Source organism: Molossus molossus, unplaced genomic scaffold, assembly GCF_014108415.1.
Source record: "Molossus molossus isolate mMolMol1 unplaced genomic scaffold, mMolMol1.p scaffold_m16_p_10, whole genome shotgun sequence".
Taxonomy (NCBI): domain Eukaryota; kingdom Metazoa; phylum Chordata; class Mammalia; order Chiroptera; family Molossidae; genus Molossus; species Molossus molossus.
Genome location: NW_023425345.1, coordinates 10,827,957 through 10,846,945, shown reverse-complemented (window position 1 = coordinate 10,846,945; position 18,989 = coordinate 10,827,957). Strand labels below are relative to the sequence as shown.

The 18,989-nt window shown below is 50.2% G+C and overlaps 1 protein-coding gene across 1 annotated transcript; it reads right to left on the bottom strand.

The window, feature by feature from the left end:
* Positions 1-6,586: 6,586 nt before the first annotated feature.
* Positions 6,587-15,586, bottom strand: CKAP4 (cytoskeleton associated protein 4). The gene is made up of 2 exons (XM_036253157.1): positions 15,149-15,586; positions 6,587-8,900 (listed from the first exon to the last, which is right to left on the bottom strand). The coding sequence occupies exons 1-2, from the start codon at positions 15,584-15,586 to the stop codon at positions 7,569-7,571; spliced, it is 1,770 nt and encodes a 589-aa protein (XP_036109050.1). The 3' UTR covers positions 6,587-7,568.
* Positions 15,587-18,989: the final 3,403 nt, after the last annotated feature.

Sequence of the window (18,989 nt, the reverse complement as noted above, 5' to 3'; positions counted from 1 at the left end):
CCTGCTGTCCTTGCAACTCCAGCTGGGGACACCCACCAAGAGAGCAAACCAGGACCAACCATGCTAGCGAATATAAAGAAAGACCCATGGTCCTGAGTTTCTAAGCGACTCTGTGGGACAAGAAGCATCTTAACACCAGGCAGCCACACCCTATTGGTAACAGGCATTTCAACAGAACATGACCAGGTATTTAAACACAGATAGGCCGTGGTTTCCCCATAGCCCATAGCCCATTGCCCAACAGATGTTGCTTGTGGGTGTTCATGACCAACATGCTCAGTTTGGCCAAGGTGCCACTCCCTTCCCACCCAGACTGCCATCCGGGAACTCGGCCGCCCGGATCCGTGCTTCCTTGTGGGCTTTAGGATCTTTGTTTAGGCCTGGGGTGAAGCCAAAACAAATAGGGGGAGAGAAGTGGGAACAAAATGCTGCCTCCTGAACAGTGAGTGTGCGAGCTTGGGGGAGCAACTTCCCCTCTCGGAGACTCAGTCTCCCCATCTGTAAAGGAAGGGGGTTAGACTGGAACCCCTTTTCATCCTCAGCTCTCTGAGGCCTGCCACATGGCTATTCAGCTATCACTATTATGAAACCTGATTAGTCATGTTTAAATATAGCACTTCATGAATTACATGGAGGTCATCATTCGTTTTCTGATCTACGCTATTTTAAAACACAAAAGTATGAGTTTTCCCCTATATTGTTTCTTCCCCTCTAAGACATTTTTTAATTACAAAATACTTTCAACATATCAAAAGGTATCAAAAATATGGAGAAATAGATATATATGTGATAAATACAGCAAGATGTTCATTGCGCTATAGAGATACGAGCACTCACAGGACAAGTCTTTTCATTCTTCTGTTTGACTTCTCATAAGTAAATGTTGAGAGGAGAAAAATAGTACTAAGAATACTATCACGAACGGCCACGTAGCCTAAGAAATCAACCCGAATTTGGATATTCTGTCTCCTCGTCATTTACTCACACTTTCACTACAATAGATATCATTTGCATGGTTTCTTGATTTTACACGCAAGTTTTCTTACTATTTCCTTCAGCAGCTTGCTTCTTTTCCCTCGGCATTTCAGTGGAGAGATCCATCTGCACTTCCATAGAATGATTCTGATTTATTTACCTTTACTAGTGTTTTGTGGTCCACTGTATGACAATGTGGTCAGTGATCAGGTTGCCAGACTTTTTAGGTGTTTCCAGTTCTTTTAGTCATACGCAGTGCTGCTATGCCATTCTTCGCATGGCTTCACGTCACCTGTATACATGTAAAAGGTGGCACGGTGAAGGGCGATTGAGTGGTGAAGAGCATGGCCTCTGGAGCTTCAGGCACAGCTGGATCCAGGTGCTCATCCTGTCATGAGGAGCCATCTCTTGGCCCTGCTGGCTTCATTCTCAGTGGTCTCTCCATCTGTAATGGCCCTAGAGGCTCTGGGCTTCTATCCTACCAGCTTGACAACCTCAGGGGGCGGAGAACACCCCTTTCTGGAAAGACCCTGCAGCAGTCAGCAGACCAGATTGGGACATGTGTTCATCATGAACAAGTCAGACCAGGAGAATGGGGTTTCTCATTGGCCAAACCTGGGTCATGTGCTCATCCCAGTCAGTCTCAGCAGAGCCAAATGGATTGAGAGTGGGGAAGGGGTGGTTCTTGAAAGAAAAATAAAGACGTTGTTACCACACCAGGGAGGACTGTGCGCTGGGAAGGCAGCACAACAGCACAAAGGTCCCGGACTGCGTCTGCCTCCTACACCCCTGTCTGGTAATCATGGTGTTCTGTGTCCCGTGTCCTGACCAGCTGGGAAGCGCTAAGGGATGAAAACCTCGTCCTTCATCTCGTCTCCCAAAGCAGACACAGCTCAGTCTCCATCTGGCGATAAACAGCCGCTGTGGAATCAACCCTTCGACCACGCACAGCCTGGGGGAGGGGGGGGCTCAGCCCTCGGCCTCTGGGCCTGTCACCTCCTCCCATGGTGGACCTAGCCCGAGAGGCGAGGGAAAGAACGATTCCACCACACCTCAGTCTCCTTTCTCAGCAAGACGGAGACCCCCAGATACACTGTCCATTGCAAAAGTCCGTATGTACTCACACCTGGGTGCCTGTGTTTTTTATGAGACGGGGGCAATGTTTATCAGGATCAAAACGTGCCCCATCTTCTGTGAATATACTAAGAACAGCTACACATTTCAATAGGGTAGATTTTATGGTATATGAATTATATCTCAACAAAGCTTTTGTTTTTTTTCATTAAAAAATTTTGAAATTCAAAAATGGGCAGATGTAGTCTATGGTGAGAGTGGTCAGAAAAATGGTGACCTGGGGGCTATTGACTGTGGGACCCAGGAAGATTCTGGAGGGAACGGTGTACATCTTGATCTGGTGGTTAGTACGTGGTATAACGTGTGTAGAAATTCATTCAGCTGTGTACTTCAGATGTATACGCCTTAAAGCACAAAAGTTATACTTCAATAAAAAGTAAATCCCCCAACTGCAAGGTGTTTTTAAGCGAAGAAGAGAAACCAGTGCCAGAGTAATTCAGAGCACAGGTTCTTAACTGAGAAAACTGGGTTCTAAATCTGGCTCGACCACCTCCTTATCTGTAACCAGCAAGTACAGTGATACCTCGGTTCTCGAACATAATTCGTTCCAGGAGGACGGTCGAGAACCGAATTGTTTGAGAACCGAAGCAATGAAACCAATAGGAAAGCGTGACTCCACACAGCGTGACTCTCTCTCTGCACTCACACTGATGACGCAAGCAAGGCGCGCTGGGCCGAATGAACGCCATTTGGCTCATCTCGGAAGTTCGAGTTCCAAATATTTGTTCGGATTCCGAGACAAAAGTTTCTCGAATCTCCATTTGGTCAAAACCGAGGCGTTCGAGAACCGAGGTATCACTGTACTTGGAACAAGCTACTTATGCTCTCTGTGCCTCAGTTTCTCCATTTGCAAACTGGAAATAATAATAGTATCTTCACTGTTGACATTTTGAATGAGTTAATCCTTGCAAAACCCTTGAAACAGTGGTTGGCATATAGTAAGTGCTCAATAAATGTTATTTCTTTTTTAAATTTTTTTCCCCTTTATGGATTTAGAGAGAGAGGAGGTGAGAGGGAGAGAGAGAGAGAAACATCGATGAGAGAGAACATTGACTGGCCACCTCCTGCATGCCCCTCACTGGGGATCAGGCCCACAACCTGGGCATGTGTCCTAATTGGGAATCGAACCAGCGACCTCTTGGTATATAGGTCAATGCTCAACCACTGAGCCACACCAGCCAGACAATAAATGTTATTTCTATTGTTATTGATGTGGGACAAGGATAGTGTGGTCTCTGTGGACACAGAGATAAAGGACAGCCCTGTCACCCGTGGAGTGCACCATCCAGGGGTGGGAAGCAATCATAGGAAGAGTTCTCACACTCAGCCTGTGGTTCCAGTGCAGGAAGGCAGAGAACTCTGAGTAGGAGGAAGAAGAATGTGCAAAGGTACCTGGTGACCGAGCAAGGGGTACATGAGGAATGGTTCAGTTGGTCAGTGAAGCTGCGAGCAGAGTTTGTGGAAGATGAGGCTGGACGGCAGAGAGAGAGAGAGGTCAGAAAGTTCCTCCTCAGCCACACCGTGGAGCTGGGATTTTCTCCTGAAGCCAAAGGGGAGACACTGGAGAATTTGATGGGGAAGGGACACAGGCAGATCTCTTTTGAGAAAGACCATTCTCTGAATGGGAGGCAGGCTAGAGACAGGGAGGCCAGCTGGGGACTGTACCTGTCCTTCAAGACATATACTGCAATTTGTACATTTAGATCATGTTTTTGCTGGTCTGCTCCCGGTTGGACTGTGCCCTGAAGACAGCAACCGTATCGGTCATGTTCTTAGACATCTCCTCAGTGTCCAACAAAGGGCGATGCTCAGTATTATTGAATGAGCATCGAGTGTGTGAACATTCTGTTCTCAGTTAGCAGGCAGGGGTGCCGAGGGGGGCTGCTGCTGGAATCCAGGCACCATCTCCATGGAGTGAAGGCTGGAGAAGCGGGATGGGGTGGCTGTGTCAGGGCTTCCACCGAGTGGATGTGGAGAGGCAGGGAGACGGGGGAGACTCCTGAGCTTCTGGCTCAAGCAGTGAGGGGGGCAGTGGTTTCACTGACTCTGGGGGAAATGATGACTTTAGTTTGCAACCCTGTGAGACATCTGGTGAGGTGTGTGTGCCCACACGTCACTGGAGAAACAGATCAGTAGCTCACACGCATGCTTTGACGAAGACATAGGGTGGTTCCAAAATATTTAACTACTGGTAAAGCATGGGTGCCCATCCACTGGAATGAATGCGGGCCACAGGGCTGGAGCAGGATGCTGGAGGCCCTGGTTGTGCCGGGATTGTTAACCTGTAAGTTGCTGGACTGAGGAGGTCTAGAGGTCCCAGGGGAGGCCCCCAGACAGCTCAGGGCTACAGCCATTTACCAAGCAGCACGTAACTTCAACCTCTGCCGTGGCTGCACGTGAACAGGGCCTGGAGCTCTTACTATGTGTCGGATGTTGTGCTAAGCTAAACCCTCTCCACCCGCGACCCAATTCCAACCTTACAACCACCCTGTGGAGTACCATCACCGCCATCATCTTAACCACCCTCATCCTCAGCATCATCTCCACTCTAAGTAACACAGGAAGTGGGAGAGCTGTCAGCTCACGAGTGTGCTGATCATCTCACCTGGGAAAGCTCACTGCCGCCTCTGATCATGTTGCTGAATCGTCTGCAATTTAATCAACACTGTCAATAACTTGTGCATATTCCCTGTTCAAAAAGCAGGGCAACCTTGTTTCCTGAAGGTTCCCAGCACTCATGGAAGCATGCCAAGGGATTTCCCGCAGCCTTTGCAAACCTGTTCTAACCACCCCTTGCCCAGCGCTGGCAGAACTGGCCACTCCCTCCTGTGTCCTAGTACACCTGCCTAATAGCACCTGTAATTCCTTATGGCATCTACCAGTTTCCATGACTGTGATCCCTACTGGAATGTAAGCCCTTGGGGACAAGGATCATGTCACATACACTTGAACCCATTGATGCTTAGCAAAACATCTGGCTGTGGGCTCAGTAAGTGTTCGTTGAATGAGCAGACACAAGAACAAGACTGAATTGTGATTGTTACTTGGGGTAAGATCAAGCTCCAATTGCCCCACCATCAGGAATATGCAAATTCATAATGCATTTCTTTCCTCTTCACCACTTGAATTTATACCTGATTACTTCTCTGGCCCTTGTGGATGTTTTCTACTGTAGTAAATAACAATCTATGAAACTACTCCGCAGTCTGAGATTCTAGACTGCAGAAATGACGGAAGGGGCAAAATGTGCTGATGCAACCCACCAACCTGAGAAAACAACGAATTTAACTTTCTCCACGTGCAGGAGCTCGTGTTGCTCAACCCCTCCCCAAATAAAAGCTACACCGGTTATTATAGCATATAGATCGACTCTCAGGCTTTAAAATCAAAATACACGCGATTTGTAACACCTGTCAAGAGCCTTCTTGATTTGCAAACTGCTTTGGGAACATCATGCTCAGAGTCGTGAGGCCTTAGAGATAATGCCTCAGGGACCCGGAATGATTGATGGAGGAAGTTCAGAGATGAGGGGCCCTCTGGCCAGAAAGGAGGGCACAAAGCTGCATACGCACTCAGGTCCTGGCCCCCCTCTGCTCCCCGGGTGGGAGAGAAAAGAGCTTCTCCTGCCTCAGGCTCTGAAACGGAACAGCAGCTGCGCACAGGTCAACATGACCCTGCACTGCTGCTAGAAGGTGAAGGATGCTGTCACGTGAAGAGGGACTGGGTTTAAATCTTAGCCCTGCCATTTCCTAGCTGATGATCTTTCTCGATGCTTCTCAGCCCGCTGGCCCTTTGTAAAATGGAAGATGATAATGCCTGCCTCCCGGAAATATTCAGAGGAAGAGGCCTGTGAACTGCTCAGCACAATGCTGGCACACAGGTACTCAGTAAACATCCCTTTATTAACTAGCAGGTAGAAGTAAAGGAAACATGCCTACGTCGGTCTGTACTAGGGCCGAAGGTTGCTAAGACGGTCTGAGACAGTGGTTCTCAAACCTGGCTCACATCGGAATCATCTGGGGTGCCTTGCAAATCCTAGCGCTAGCCTTCTTCATGCCCACTTCACCCCAAACCCTTGAGGGCAGGCCCAGGCATTTATTCAAGCTCCCAGGAGATTCAAATAGGTGGTCAGGGTTGAGGCCCTCTGCTGTAGCTAACAAGAGCTGGAGTCAAGCAATGACTTACCTGCAGACCTGCTAAGAGTCGATCAAAAGTATGTCCCCAGGCCCCAGAGTGAGGCCATCTTGGTTTCAGAATTGACAAAGAATCTGAAAACTGAACACTTACCTACTTTCTAACCCTCAACATTGCACATTAGTAAAATACATCATAATTACTCAGTCCTCAGAAAGCAACCACTCTAGAAAAATCATAACAAAGCTCAAGTGTTTATTAAGAATTAAAAATACTGTAAATAAGCCATACAGTTCATTTCACAGTAAACTAAACAAACCTTTTTTTATCTTTTTCTTTTCTTTTTTTTTTTTTCTTTTTTCCTTTTTTGAAAGGCAAGACAGCCAATAAGGAATGGTACAGCTCGAGGGGGGGGACACAGCCAACAACTACAGAAAATGCACGTGCCCCTCGCGCGCAGACCTCTTCATGGGCATCGCAGAACACTTGGCCTCTGTGCCCGGGGAGACAGCCCAGGCCTCCGGCCGGCCCCCAGAACACATTTCCCAAGAGGATCCAGGGATGCCCCTTTCAGGGATTATAAACCTTCGCATTATTTGGGGACCCAACTGAGAGGTGACACAGGTCGGCCACAGGGGACTCTGTGGGGTGTTGTGCCTTCACATTCAGAACCGGCTCGGTTCTTTGCATAGCTACCTGCGAGACCAGGAGATGATTCGGGAAGAGACACCCACACCACAGGAGGCCACAGTCCAGCAGCTGCTTCTTTTCAACTAAAAAAACTAGGGGCTTCCCCCTCCCGATTCAGAGCTGACGTTTATGAGTTTTAACCAGTTGAAAGTGGAAGACAAAAACGTGACATCTGAAAACTTCAGCCGGAAATATAAAAAAAAAAGTAGGAAGAATTTTCCTTAAAGACAATTAGAGAGAAAAATGCCCCCTCCCCCCACTCTTTTCACTTGAAATCTGCCAGCCAGGGAGGCTTTTCTGAGGTTAATCTGCTTCGTTAATCCTCGGGTGAAGCCACCGCCATCCTGACACCAGGCGTCCCTGTGACCAGATTCACAGGCGCCGGGCCTGCAGGGCACCAAGAGCCGGAGCAGATCACTCGTGAAACCAGTGGTGTGTGGTAATCATCGTAAATAAATTAACCAGGCGCAGAAGTACAAAATGCTGTGGTGTTCCAATGGTGTCCACTGCTCTTTAAGGGGGGATGAGAGCGTGGGGGGAGGAGGGGCGCAAGGGAGAAAACAACACTTTTTTTTTTTTTTTTTTTTGTCATGAGAAACTGGACTTTCAATCCGCACCCTGCAAACACAATTCATTTAGACTTTTTCATGAATTTTTTCAACTTGCACAAACAACCTATCCAGGTCATTTCTCAGGTCATCGAGCAAACCCTTGGCTGATTCCAGGTTGTTCTCATTGGTTTCTATTTTCACCGAGTATGCCACCAAACTGTCCACGGCAGTCCTGAGCATCTTCAAGTCCGACTCCACTTGGCTGACTGAGGAGGTGAGGTGGTCTAGAGAAGCAAGTCTGTCCAGGAGGTCCTCAGGAGGCACGCGGGCCGCCGCGGCCGGGTCCTGACCCAGCAGCGTGTGCACCTGCTCTTGAACCTTCTGGAGCGTGTCCACAGCGCTGGGGAGCTCGCCCACGCTTCTCTTCAGCTCCTCCACGTCGCTGTAGAGTGAGAGCTGGGCCTCGCCCAGGCTCCTCACGGTGCTGGCCAGGCCGCCCTTGTCCGCCTCGTCGGGCGAGGAGCCCAGGCCGTCCAGCAGCGTCTGCAGGGCGGCCAGGCGCTGCTCACACTCCTCGCTCTTCGCCAGCAGGGCCTCCAGGCCTGCGCTCTGGCGCGCAGAGGCCTTCTGCACAGCCTGCACGCCCTCCTCCACGGTCTGCAGCCGGGAGTCCAAGCCCTGACTCTCCTTCTGGAGTGATGCGAGGGCGTCGGAGTTTCGGAAAACCCCGTCTTCTTCCGGCCGGAGGGACTGGGCCTTCAGCTGGCGCAGCTCCTCCCCGAGCCTCCGGATCTCCTCGGGGAGGCGGGACGTGGCCTCCTCCGACTGGAGGATCTTCTCCGTGAGGGCCTGCAACGTGAGGTGCTCCGAGTCGGCGGCCTCCTTGAACCTCTGCTGCTCCTGCTTGAGGCTCACCAGCTCTTTGACCTCGGTGTAGACATCGGACTCCATGGTCTGGAGGGTGCTTCTCAGGGCCTCCATGTCCTTTTCTCTGGACTTCACGGAGGCTTGCACTTCCTTCACAACTTCCTTCAAGGCTTTCAGATCCTGCTTGTACCCCTCGGAGTCTTCCAGGGAGGCAACCTTGGCCTTCACATCATTTATTTCCTTCTGGCTCCTCTTCTGGACCTCAGTGAAGATGGCAATGTTGTCGTTGATGGACTTGGTGAGCTCCGTCAGCCTCTCCTCCACCGTGTTCTCGAGGGACGTGAAGTCCCGCTCCCGGGCATCCTTCACCACGTGGATCCCATCTGAGAGGTCTTTGAGAATCTCGTTCTGGAGCTTTTGCAGAACTTCGCTGACCCGGTTGATCTCACTCTCCCCTTGCTTCACGACTTTCTCTGTGAGATCTTGTTTATGTTGGAAGTTTCTCAAGATGGACTCAAAAGTCCCAAATGTGGCTTGCAGAGACTGCACCTGTAACCAAAGTCCAGATGTTAATTGCTAAGAAGAGCTGATGAGCGTTATGCAACACAACTCTATTTCTTTCTGCCTGCCCAGTATCCAGGTCCCTTCTATTCTAGAATGGCACAGTTTTTCTCTGGAGAACCATCCTTCCCCATACAATCCATGTGGTTTGGGGGACCAACCTGAGGGCCCCCTCCAAGTGCTCCAGGGATGGTTTGTAACGCAGGCCTGACTAATCAGCACTCTCCATCCACCTTGCCCCCCAAAACTGGAGCCTCAGGGGTTAGCCCAGAGATGGACATGTGGCCGAAAGCAGGCCAAGTCGATTCCAGAACTTCTGTTAAATCTATTGGAAAGAAAACCGCTCTTTCTACTGGGGATTGCTAGCTACAGAATGAAGGAAGCTGGATCTGAGCTGCTCAGACTAGCACATGAAGAGCACAGGTCTAAGAATCGAGCCAGCACAGAGGGAAGCACAACTGAGAAACAAGATAACAAGATCAAGGTCTGAAACACAACTGGAATCCCTGGATACAGCTACACCTGAAGGCATCTCTCCCTCCACTCCTCCTTGAGACACTTTGAACTGAGTTTCTAGAGTCTGCAAGTGAAAGAGTCTCACAAGTTTTCAGAGGAAAAAAACTGAGGCACATGGCAGACACTAGGCTGGGAGGCAAGAGACAAATACCCGGGTCTCTGCTCACCACTTTCAGCTGTGTGGCCCTGAACAAGTCATTGTCCTTACCTGCAAAATGGGCATGGTAGACCAGAAGATCCCTTAGCATTTTGACTTAATGAATACATCATGATCCCACTGGCCATTACACATTCATTTTAAATAAATTCTACCCTAAACAAGGTCTGACCTGGGAACTACCCCAGGGAGCTGGTTTAATGTACTGAGAGGTTGATAGATGATGATTAATGGGCCGGGCTTTATCCTAATGTAGTGCACAGGGCCACCTAGAATGTTTTCTTGCGCACACACACACAAAAAAAAGAACCTGAATCTATCAAGTCTCTAGCTCTAATCCCCAATTCACAAAAAAAACATACAAGAGAGAAACATGCCAGGAGGAAGCAATCAGCCAAATCCAAAGTGAAAAATTCTATAGGACAAATAACCAGCATCTTCAGTAGTAAATGGCATTTTAAATTGAATTTGAAAGAGAGAAAGATAGGAGACTATTACAGATTAAAAGAAATTTAAGCCCTGGCCGGTTTGGCTCAGCAGTTAGAGCATCGGCCTGCGGTCCGGAGAGACCCGGGTTCGGTTCCCACTAAGGGCATGTACCTCAGTTGCAGTTTGTCCCCGGCCCTGGTTGGTCGTGCGGGTGGCAGCCACTCGATGTGTCCCTTTCACGTCGATGTTTCTCTCTCTCTCTCTCTCTCTCTCTTCCTCTCTCTCCCTCCCACTCTATCTGTGCAAAAAATGGAAAAATGTCCTCGGGTGAGGATAAAAAAAAAAAAAAAAAAGAAATTTAAGATTTATCAATCAAATATAATGTGTGGACTTAAATGGATCCTGATTCAAACAAACCAAATGTTATTTTTGAGAGAATCGAAATCTCATTATGAGCTAAGTATTAGAACATAATCAAGAATTATTGTTAACTTTGCTATGTATAATATACTGTTTTGTCGAAAGAAACAAGGCAAAGAGAGGGAAGGAAAGACACTCTTATCTGCAAGAAATAAATTCTTTCAGTGACCTGAGGTCTCAGTCCGTGATTAATTTTAAAATCAGTTCCCAGTTCGCTGTCCACTGGGTCTGCCAGGGCACCACAGGCCCCTCAGAGGCCTGGAACCACTGCCCACATTTTCCGAAGCCCTGCACCCACTCGTGCTGCTGAACCTTCTGGGTAAGGACCGGCCAGCCTCTGCCCTGCTGTGGCCATTCAGAAGACTGAGAACATCTGGAGAACAAGTGAAACCAGGTGGGCACCCAACAGGGCAGGGAGTAGAGTGCTCCAGCCTCAAACTGCTCTCACTCCGATCACAAAGAGAGGAGGGGTGAGGTGGTGATGGAATGAAACGAGAAAAAAAGGATAATTCCTGAAACTGGGATTCATTATATTGATCTCTTCTTTTGTTTGTATTTCAACATTTCCATGATAAAAAGTTAAAAAGTAAAATAGTGTGGGCTCTGGAGCCCGACTGCCAATGTTCATAGCCTAGCTTGGACACTTCCTAGCCGCGGGCTGGTGGGCAAGTTACTTAACCTATCTGTGCCTTGATTTTCTCGGCTGCAGGATAGAAACAAAAATAATACTCGACTCAGGATGGTCTTGTGAAGATTGAGTTAATCTATGTAAAGTGCTAAAATTGTGCCTAACACAGTGAATGATCAATAAATGATAACTATCATCCTCATTATTGTTTCATCTCTCTTTTGAAGTAGCTCAGAAGTCTGGAGATTCCTAGACCATCCTTAGCCCAATGCCACAGGGAAAACACTACAGAAATGGGAACGGGACACCTGGGCTCTAGTTCCAGCCCCACCAATAACCAGCTCTGTGAGCACAAATAAGTCACACTCGATTCCCAAGTCCCAAGCTCCTTGTCTGTTAACAAACAGGTTTCTAAAGTCCCTTCTGGCTTCCACCAGTCTGTGATTTGAAGACAAATTAGACTAAGGTTCTCAGGGACTCTCGGATATTAAACAATTTCCCTGCCCAACCAAATATAACCTGAATCATAAAGGACACTGGAGAGAGCGCTCACCTCTAAAACTAGGTTATGTAATCACAGAACTCGCCTGTTCTAAGCACAGCACTCAGAATAGAGGCGTGAGCAGGTGAGCACAGGACCTGCAACATGGCAGGCGTTCACCAGTGTTTTCTGAATGAATCAGGGAATAAATGAATTAACAGAGGGCAAAGCCTAATGAAGACTGAGCTGGTCCATTTCCTCTCTAATCCAAGACTGTCACCCATACCCTGGGCTGGCTCTTCATAAATGGCTGGGAAGGGGGACTAGATCAGAAATTATGAATGAAACCAAACAAACCCCCAACACTATGAAAAGAACACAGAAAGAGCCCCCCTATTAATGCACCTGTTCCCCCAATATATGTAGGGTACCATTAACTGGTGGTTGCTGAGCAACTTCCCATTACTCTGTCAGAGATAAAATAACAGCTCATACAGGATCCCTGCCCTCCAGTAGTTCACAGCCTGGGGAAGGGGACAGCGGTGACTGTCATTCAACAAAGCACTCACTGTGTATGTACAATAATTATGCAAAGTACTTCAGAGACATTATCTCATCACATCCTCATAATCATGAGTTGGTGGCTCCCATTGGTCTTCATTTTACAAGTGAGGAGCCTGAACAGTGGTAGAGCTGAGAATCAAAATCCCAGAATGTGTGACTTCAGAACCTGAGCTCTTAGCCTCTAGGCAATATACTCGGGCAGAGGTGGGCTCAGTGCACCTAGTGCCTGGAGATGCTGCCTAAACCAGAAGCCCTGATTCCTGGTCCAGAGCCAAAGAGGAAAGCAAAGAAATACGACCAGAGAACTCATTCTTCTACAAATAACAAGTGGTCTCATTAAACTGCCCCCACTAGGCCTAAGCCAACTCTGACAATCACTTTAGGCCACCTGGATCTGCCAGAGCAACCCAGGACCTTCAGCTCCACCACTTAGGGTCCGTGTGTGACCCTGAACTAGTAACAAGAGCTCCAGACTCAGCTGGGTTCAAACGTAGGTTGTCAGGGGACCCATTAGTCCTCACTTCTCAATGCAAAATAACTTATTTACGGTCTACCCAGAGGTGCACACAGACGTGACTACAACACTGTCGCAAATCCTAATACTGCTCTGGGCATGTTCTCAGTTCCAAGTCAATGGCATAAGCATAAATTGAGCACTACTACGTACCAGGCAAGGTGTAAGGAAAGATAACAAAATGAACCGATGAGTGGTTAAGAGTGTTCTAGGAGATAACTGTGGTTTGAATCCTAGCCTCGTCACTTACTAGCTGTGTAACTGTGCAAAGTTACCTGGCCTCTTTGTGTCTCACTCTTCTCATCTGCAAAATGGGGACACAGCTGACCCCTGAACCATTCCCTTGCAGTAAAAAATCCACATATACCTTTTGACTCCCTGGTACCTAACTACTAATAGCCTGTTGACCAGAAGCTTTACCAATAACATATAACATAATCAATTAACATGTATTTTGCATGTTTTATACACACACATATATATGTACATACTATATTCTCACAATAAGGTAATCTAGAGAAAACAAAATGTCATTAAGAAAATCTTAAGAAAAATACATTTACAGTACTATATGTATTAAAAAAAAAAAAAAAAAAAAACACATATAAGTGGACCTGTGCAGTTCAAACCTTTGTTCAAGGGTCAGCTATACTTATCCCTTGGGGATTGTTGTGAAAGAGATGAGTGCAAAATAAATAGGATGCATTAAATAATAGCTTCATTTATACTACTAAATAAAAGAAAGGTCACTATCTAGTGATCACTATTTCAATGTTTTACAGATGGGTACATTCTTAAAAATCTAGGTGGGCCCCCTCTCACTGTGTAGATGGGAAAACTGAGCCCCAGAAAGGCAATGTTCTGTACACAGCTGTGATGGAGAAGGGGTAGGAACCAGAAAGGAGGGAATGAGAGGGATCGGGAGGAAGTGAAGAGAATAAAGCCCAGTTTCTTCAACCTACATTCATGACCTCCTCAACTTGGGCCTCAATTTCAATAACCCCTCTCACAACTTCCCATTACTCTATTAGAGGCAGGGTAGCCACCTGCTATCCCTCAAACATGCTCAAGATTATCCTCTGCCTATGTGTTCTTCATGTCTTCTCTCAACAGTTATGGATCACCACCTAGATCTCAACTGGCCCTACCCTGACCACCAGAGTACAGGCCTAGGCAAACTCCACACCCTCTCTTCTGGACAGTTCCTCAGTTTCCCCTGATAGAAACCTACTTATATGCAGGATCACAAATGTGATGTGTGTCTCTTCTGCTTCATACCCTCCACAGGGCCTACGTGAAGCCATATGACAACCACACTTCGATAAATATTATGATTGATTAGTAAGTGGGTGGGTGATAGGGAGGAACAGGGGAGCCATCCAGCAGTATGTCTATTTTTTAAGAATGATTTAACATTCAGGATAGGCAAAGCAGCACTGCCTCACTTAATTCAAAGAGCCACCTCCTGTGGCCTGCAGCACTGAGCAGGCTGACTCATTCCAGTTGCTCTGCCTGTTAGGGGGAAATTCCTAGTCCTGCATGCTCTACAAAAGTAGAGAGAAACTTGGCAGGGGGCAGCATGCTGGGAAAAGGAGGCAGCAGTTCTAGGCTCATAAGTGGTGGCGGGATTATTTGTTTCAATCAGGCAACCAGTGTTCATTGAGCAATGACATTAGAGAAGGATGGAGGAGGAGGAATGAGATTTGAGGGAGCTGCACTTGATGTGGAAAAACACAGAAGGGTGGAAGCTAAGCAACTCTGTGTTAAAATGTTACAAGTTGGGTCCATCCACACACCTGAAATAGGCCCCTGCGGACCGTGAACTGGGCAGTGGACTACACATTCTCATGCAGTCTGCCACTCACCAGATGGGGTCGATTCACCTCTCTCTAACCCTCGGTTTTCTGGTCTGAAAAGCGGAGTCAAAACTGCCAGTCCCCCACCCCTCCCAGGGTTGCTGAGCATCAGATGACAAGTAAGCAAGCCTTAAACACCATATAAGTGGTATTATTCATCTTCTTGGCCTCTCCTGTCCTCTAAAGCTGAAGTGTGCTGTTTCAAAGGCCCACGTGGGTCCATGGTCCAAAAACGGGCATGGGGGCCTAAAGATACGTAATATTTCATTTGAACTTCACCAATGAGCACGACTACTAGGTTTCGCTTCCCCAGGCCCCGGGTCTATTAAAAACGGGCTCAGATGTCTCCCACGGGGAGAGCTGGGGCACTTGCGGCCTTGCCGGAGGCTTCCAGGGATGCGCTGGCTTCCCTTCCAACCTCCTCCTGGACAGCTCTGCCCATTCAGCGGGTCCCAATCCCACGAGGACGGGCTCCGCCGAGCCTGCCTGCTTCCTTACCGGCCACCGCTAACGTCCTGTGACAGGCCTGGGCCCACCCTCGCGGCGGCCCACCCCTCGGGGCCGATGCCTCCGCAGCCATTAACAAAGAGGGTCTGGGGGCGCCTGGGAACCAGGGGGCCGGGTGGGGGGCCGGCTCCGGCCCGGCCGTGCTGCGGGGCCGGGGTACCCACCTTCTGCTCGACGCCCTGCAAGCCCTGACCCAGCTCCTCCCGCTGCCGGGAGAAGTCCTGGTGGCTGCGCCGGACCTGCTGCACCTCCTCCAGGACGTGGTGCACACACCAGCCCGAGAAGGCGGCCGCGGCCACGAACGCGAGGTAGAAGAGAAAGTTGAGCGCCCGGCCGAGCCTGCGCGAGCAGGACGCCGAGGACGAGGCGGCGGCGGCGGCGGAGGACTTGCCGCCGCGGTGGCCGCCCTTGCCGTGCGCCTGGTTCTGCGGCTGCGGCGCCGGGTGCTGCTGCGGGTGCGGCGCGGGCGGCGGCGGCTGCTGCGGCGCCGGCGGCGGCTTCTTCGCCACGTCATCCGCGCCGCCCGACGGGTGGGCGCCCTTCTCCGAGGGGCTCGCGGCGCCGTGGCCGCCCTTGGAGCCCCTTTGTTTGGCCGAGGGCATGGCGGGCGCGGCGGCGGGGAGGCCGCGGGCTGCGGGGCGAGCGAGCGGGACGCGCGGCCGGGAAACTTCCTCGGGCTCCCCCGGGGCTGGGCGAGCGGCACGCGGGCGCTGCTGGCGTCGGAGCGGCCGAGAGCGCGGGCGGGCGGGCGGCGAGGAAGGAGGCCGGGCGAGGGAGGAAGGAGGAGGGGGCCTGGCTCCGCCGCCGCCGCCGCCGCCGCGGCGCCGACCCCGCCTCCCGGGGAGGAAGGCCGGAGACCGAGCGGGCCGAGCTGCCACGCACGCGGGCCGGCGCGCGGCCCCTCCCCCGCCACGACCCCGGAGGAGGGCTGGCCGGGCCGGCGGGGCGGGCAGGGGCCAATCGGGGCCTCGGAGGCCCGGCCGGGTGGGGGCTAGGGAGGAGGTGACCGCGCGGGCCGGGGGGAGGGGAGCCGAAGGGGCGACGGGGCCGGAGCGGGCGGCTGGAGTGGCGGAGGGAGGGAGGGAGGCCGGGTGGGGTCTAGGGAGCCGGGGGCCGACAGCCGAGGTGGCCAAAGGGAGGGGGCGAAGGGCTGGGGGCCCCGGGGCCGAGACTGGCGACTGAGCGGGGCCCTCGGGGGCGGGCGGCCCGGGTGGGGGTAGCCAGGCGGCTCGGAAGGAGGAGAGCCGGGGACGACCCGCTGCAGTGAGCCAGGCGCGAGCCCCCTCCCTGCGGGACCTGTGCGGAGAGAGGAAATGAGGAGGGCGCCCCGGAGCCCTGCCCCTGGGAGTGGGCGTAAGGGGGCGGGAATAGACCCCCGTTCCTTCCCGTTGGGAGTTGGGGCGCGCGTGCACGCACTCCCCATGCCATCCTCCAAGCCCGCCGCGGGGCTGGGCCTTGTCTCCTTCCTTGGGTTTGGAGGCCGAGGCCGAGAGGACTGCGTTGAACATCCAGACAGCCCCGGAGGCATGATTGGAACAGTTAGCAGAGATTCCCGGACTACGTGAAACCTCTTCGTGGAAATACACACATTGAGCATCCCCTTAGCCAGAGCAGTCCACTGTCAACGCTGTTTATCTTTTTCCTGAAGCCCTGTCAACTGCGTTTTGTCTCTGGGGGTCCCGCAGCCTGTCCACAGGCCCTACAGGGACAGGTTCTGTGCATGTGTTGGGAGGCGGATAAGGCTGTCGCCCCTACTTTGACAGGAGGGAATATAATAACGCCAGGATTGTTCGTAGCAACTTACACGTGCTCCTAACACCACAAAAACCTTGTAAGGTCGAAGTTATTTTACCCACTTTATAATAAGGAAACTGAGGCTGAACCTCCACCCCAAATGCCTGGCTCAAGGTCACATTCAGCCATCTGTTTCTTCCAAAACCTGTGCTGCTTAATCACTTCCGAATAGGAAGGAAATGGGGCCTCATGGAAATTAAGCAACTTGCCCACACTCACTAAGGCTAGTTGCTGCTGGGGCAGGGACCGAACCCCACTCCACTGCTTTCCTCCTGAACCTCGTGTCTGGTGTGTGCCTAGCACTGTGTGTGCCTAGCAATATGCTGTATGAACACTGTTCCTTCTGCCTGTTCTCCCAATGCTGTTTTTAAAAAACATTCCCTGTCCTTAAGGACTAGCTGAAATGCCACTCCTTTCATGATGCCTTCCCTGTAACACCACCTGAACCTCACATAGAACTTAGAGGCAGCAAATAACCTTTGTTTAGGTCCCACTATGTGCCAGACAGATGTCTCTAAATTATTAAAGTCTCCACTCCTTGAGGACAGGAAACAACTATTGCTTATATTTCTCTTTGTATCTCGCCTTCTAAGGTGCTTTTGAACATCTCTAGTGAATGAATGAACACATGTGTGCCTGCCCTCGAGGGGCCTGCATTAGATGTGGAGAAATGTGCATAACCATTTTGAGGCTAAATTATATGGTTGAAAATATAAATGTAAGGTAAACTTGGAAAGCAACCCACTGGGCTGTACGTGGGGAAGTCTTCTGGGGCAGAAAGGTCTTGAGCAAAGCCTTGAAGAATGGATTTGCATAGGAGGAAAGCAAGAAGGCTATTTCTGTGGTGGAAATGGGGTGAGCCCGGGACACCTGTCTGATATGAAGGGTGTGTGTTGCAATATAGAGAATGAGATGAGCTGGGTGGAGTGGGCCTCAGATTGCAGAGGCCAGTCGGAGCCGGCCAGACAGGCAGAAGAGTCACTATTAGCATGGGAGGCCAGAGTAAATTATAGTAGGTTCTAGAAATATAATCATTTGCCCCAGATAGGAACCTCCTAGTTCAACAGGACACACAACTCTGACCTTGGGTGGGAGGTGGGGAGGGGGTGGCAAAGGAAAACAAAACACTAATTTTAATCAGAAGGTGCTAGAAAAACCTTGTTTAAAAACTTCAGCTAAGTTCAGATTGTGTTTAGAATCTCCAGCACACAGGAAAGCTGTCACCCTCCGAGCAGTCATCCGTGCCAGGGCAGGCACAGCAATACCCTGCAAAACAGCGTTAGGAGCCCAGCCAAGCTCTGGCCTGGGAGGCAGGAGCCCTGCTTTGTTAGCCTTGGTTCTGCCACCAAACTAACTGACCTTGAAAAGTGTACTTAACCTCCTCTCTGGAGTTCAAGGTCATCCCTTCTGCATCTCTAAAGACCTTTATTATTATTAATCTATTTCTTAGAGAAAACAGTCATCTGATTGTCATCAGAAATCATTAAATATTCAAAAATTTTAAGTTGATTTAGACTGTAGGCCAGATATAAAAATGGGAAGTTTTTCAACTTTCTGACTCTGCTGAGCCCCGAGAAGAATAGAGGGGAGGAGGAGGGGACAATTATTTTCAGTATTTCTCTTCCCTCCTTATCCTCTGGGAGGTAGTGAAGTATGGTGGTTAAGACACAGGGTCTGGGATAGACTGACTTGTGTTCAAAGTCAGCTCCACGACAGACTGGGGAACATGACCTCTGAATCTCTGTGTCTTCATCTGTGAGACGGAGATAATAAGAGCTACTTCACGTGTTGTTGTGAGGATTAAACGAGACACCATGTAACACTGGGCACATAGCGAGGTTCAGTGAATAAAGGGGAGCCAACACAATCTGCAGAGTCACTGAGGGAAAGGACAGCTGCACAGACTTTCTATGTCTAGCTTTCAATGATTTTCTTTCATCATCATTTCTTGGAGCGTCCAGTACCATATGTGGCTTATAGACCACAGGCTCTGATGTGTTTAACTTGAAAAAGCGGGCACTGTTTCCCTCTGAAGGGGGTTCCACGGTGATGTCGGGCTGCACGCAGAGGAGAAGGTTGGTAAGCAAGGAGTGGAAGTGCGTCTTCTAGGGCAGGAAGGCACTGACGAGGCTTCCATCCTTCTGCCCCATCTTCTGAGTCAGCGCAGACAAAGGTTCCCTTCTTTTCCCTCTAGGTTTCTTCTCTATCCCT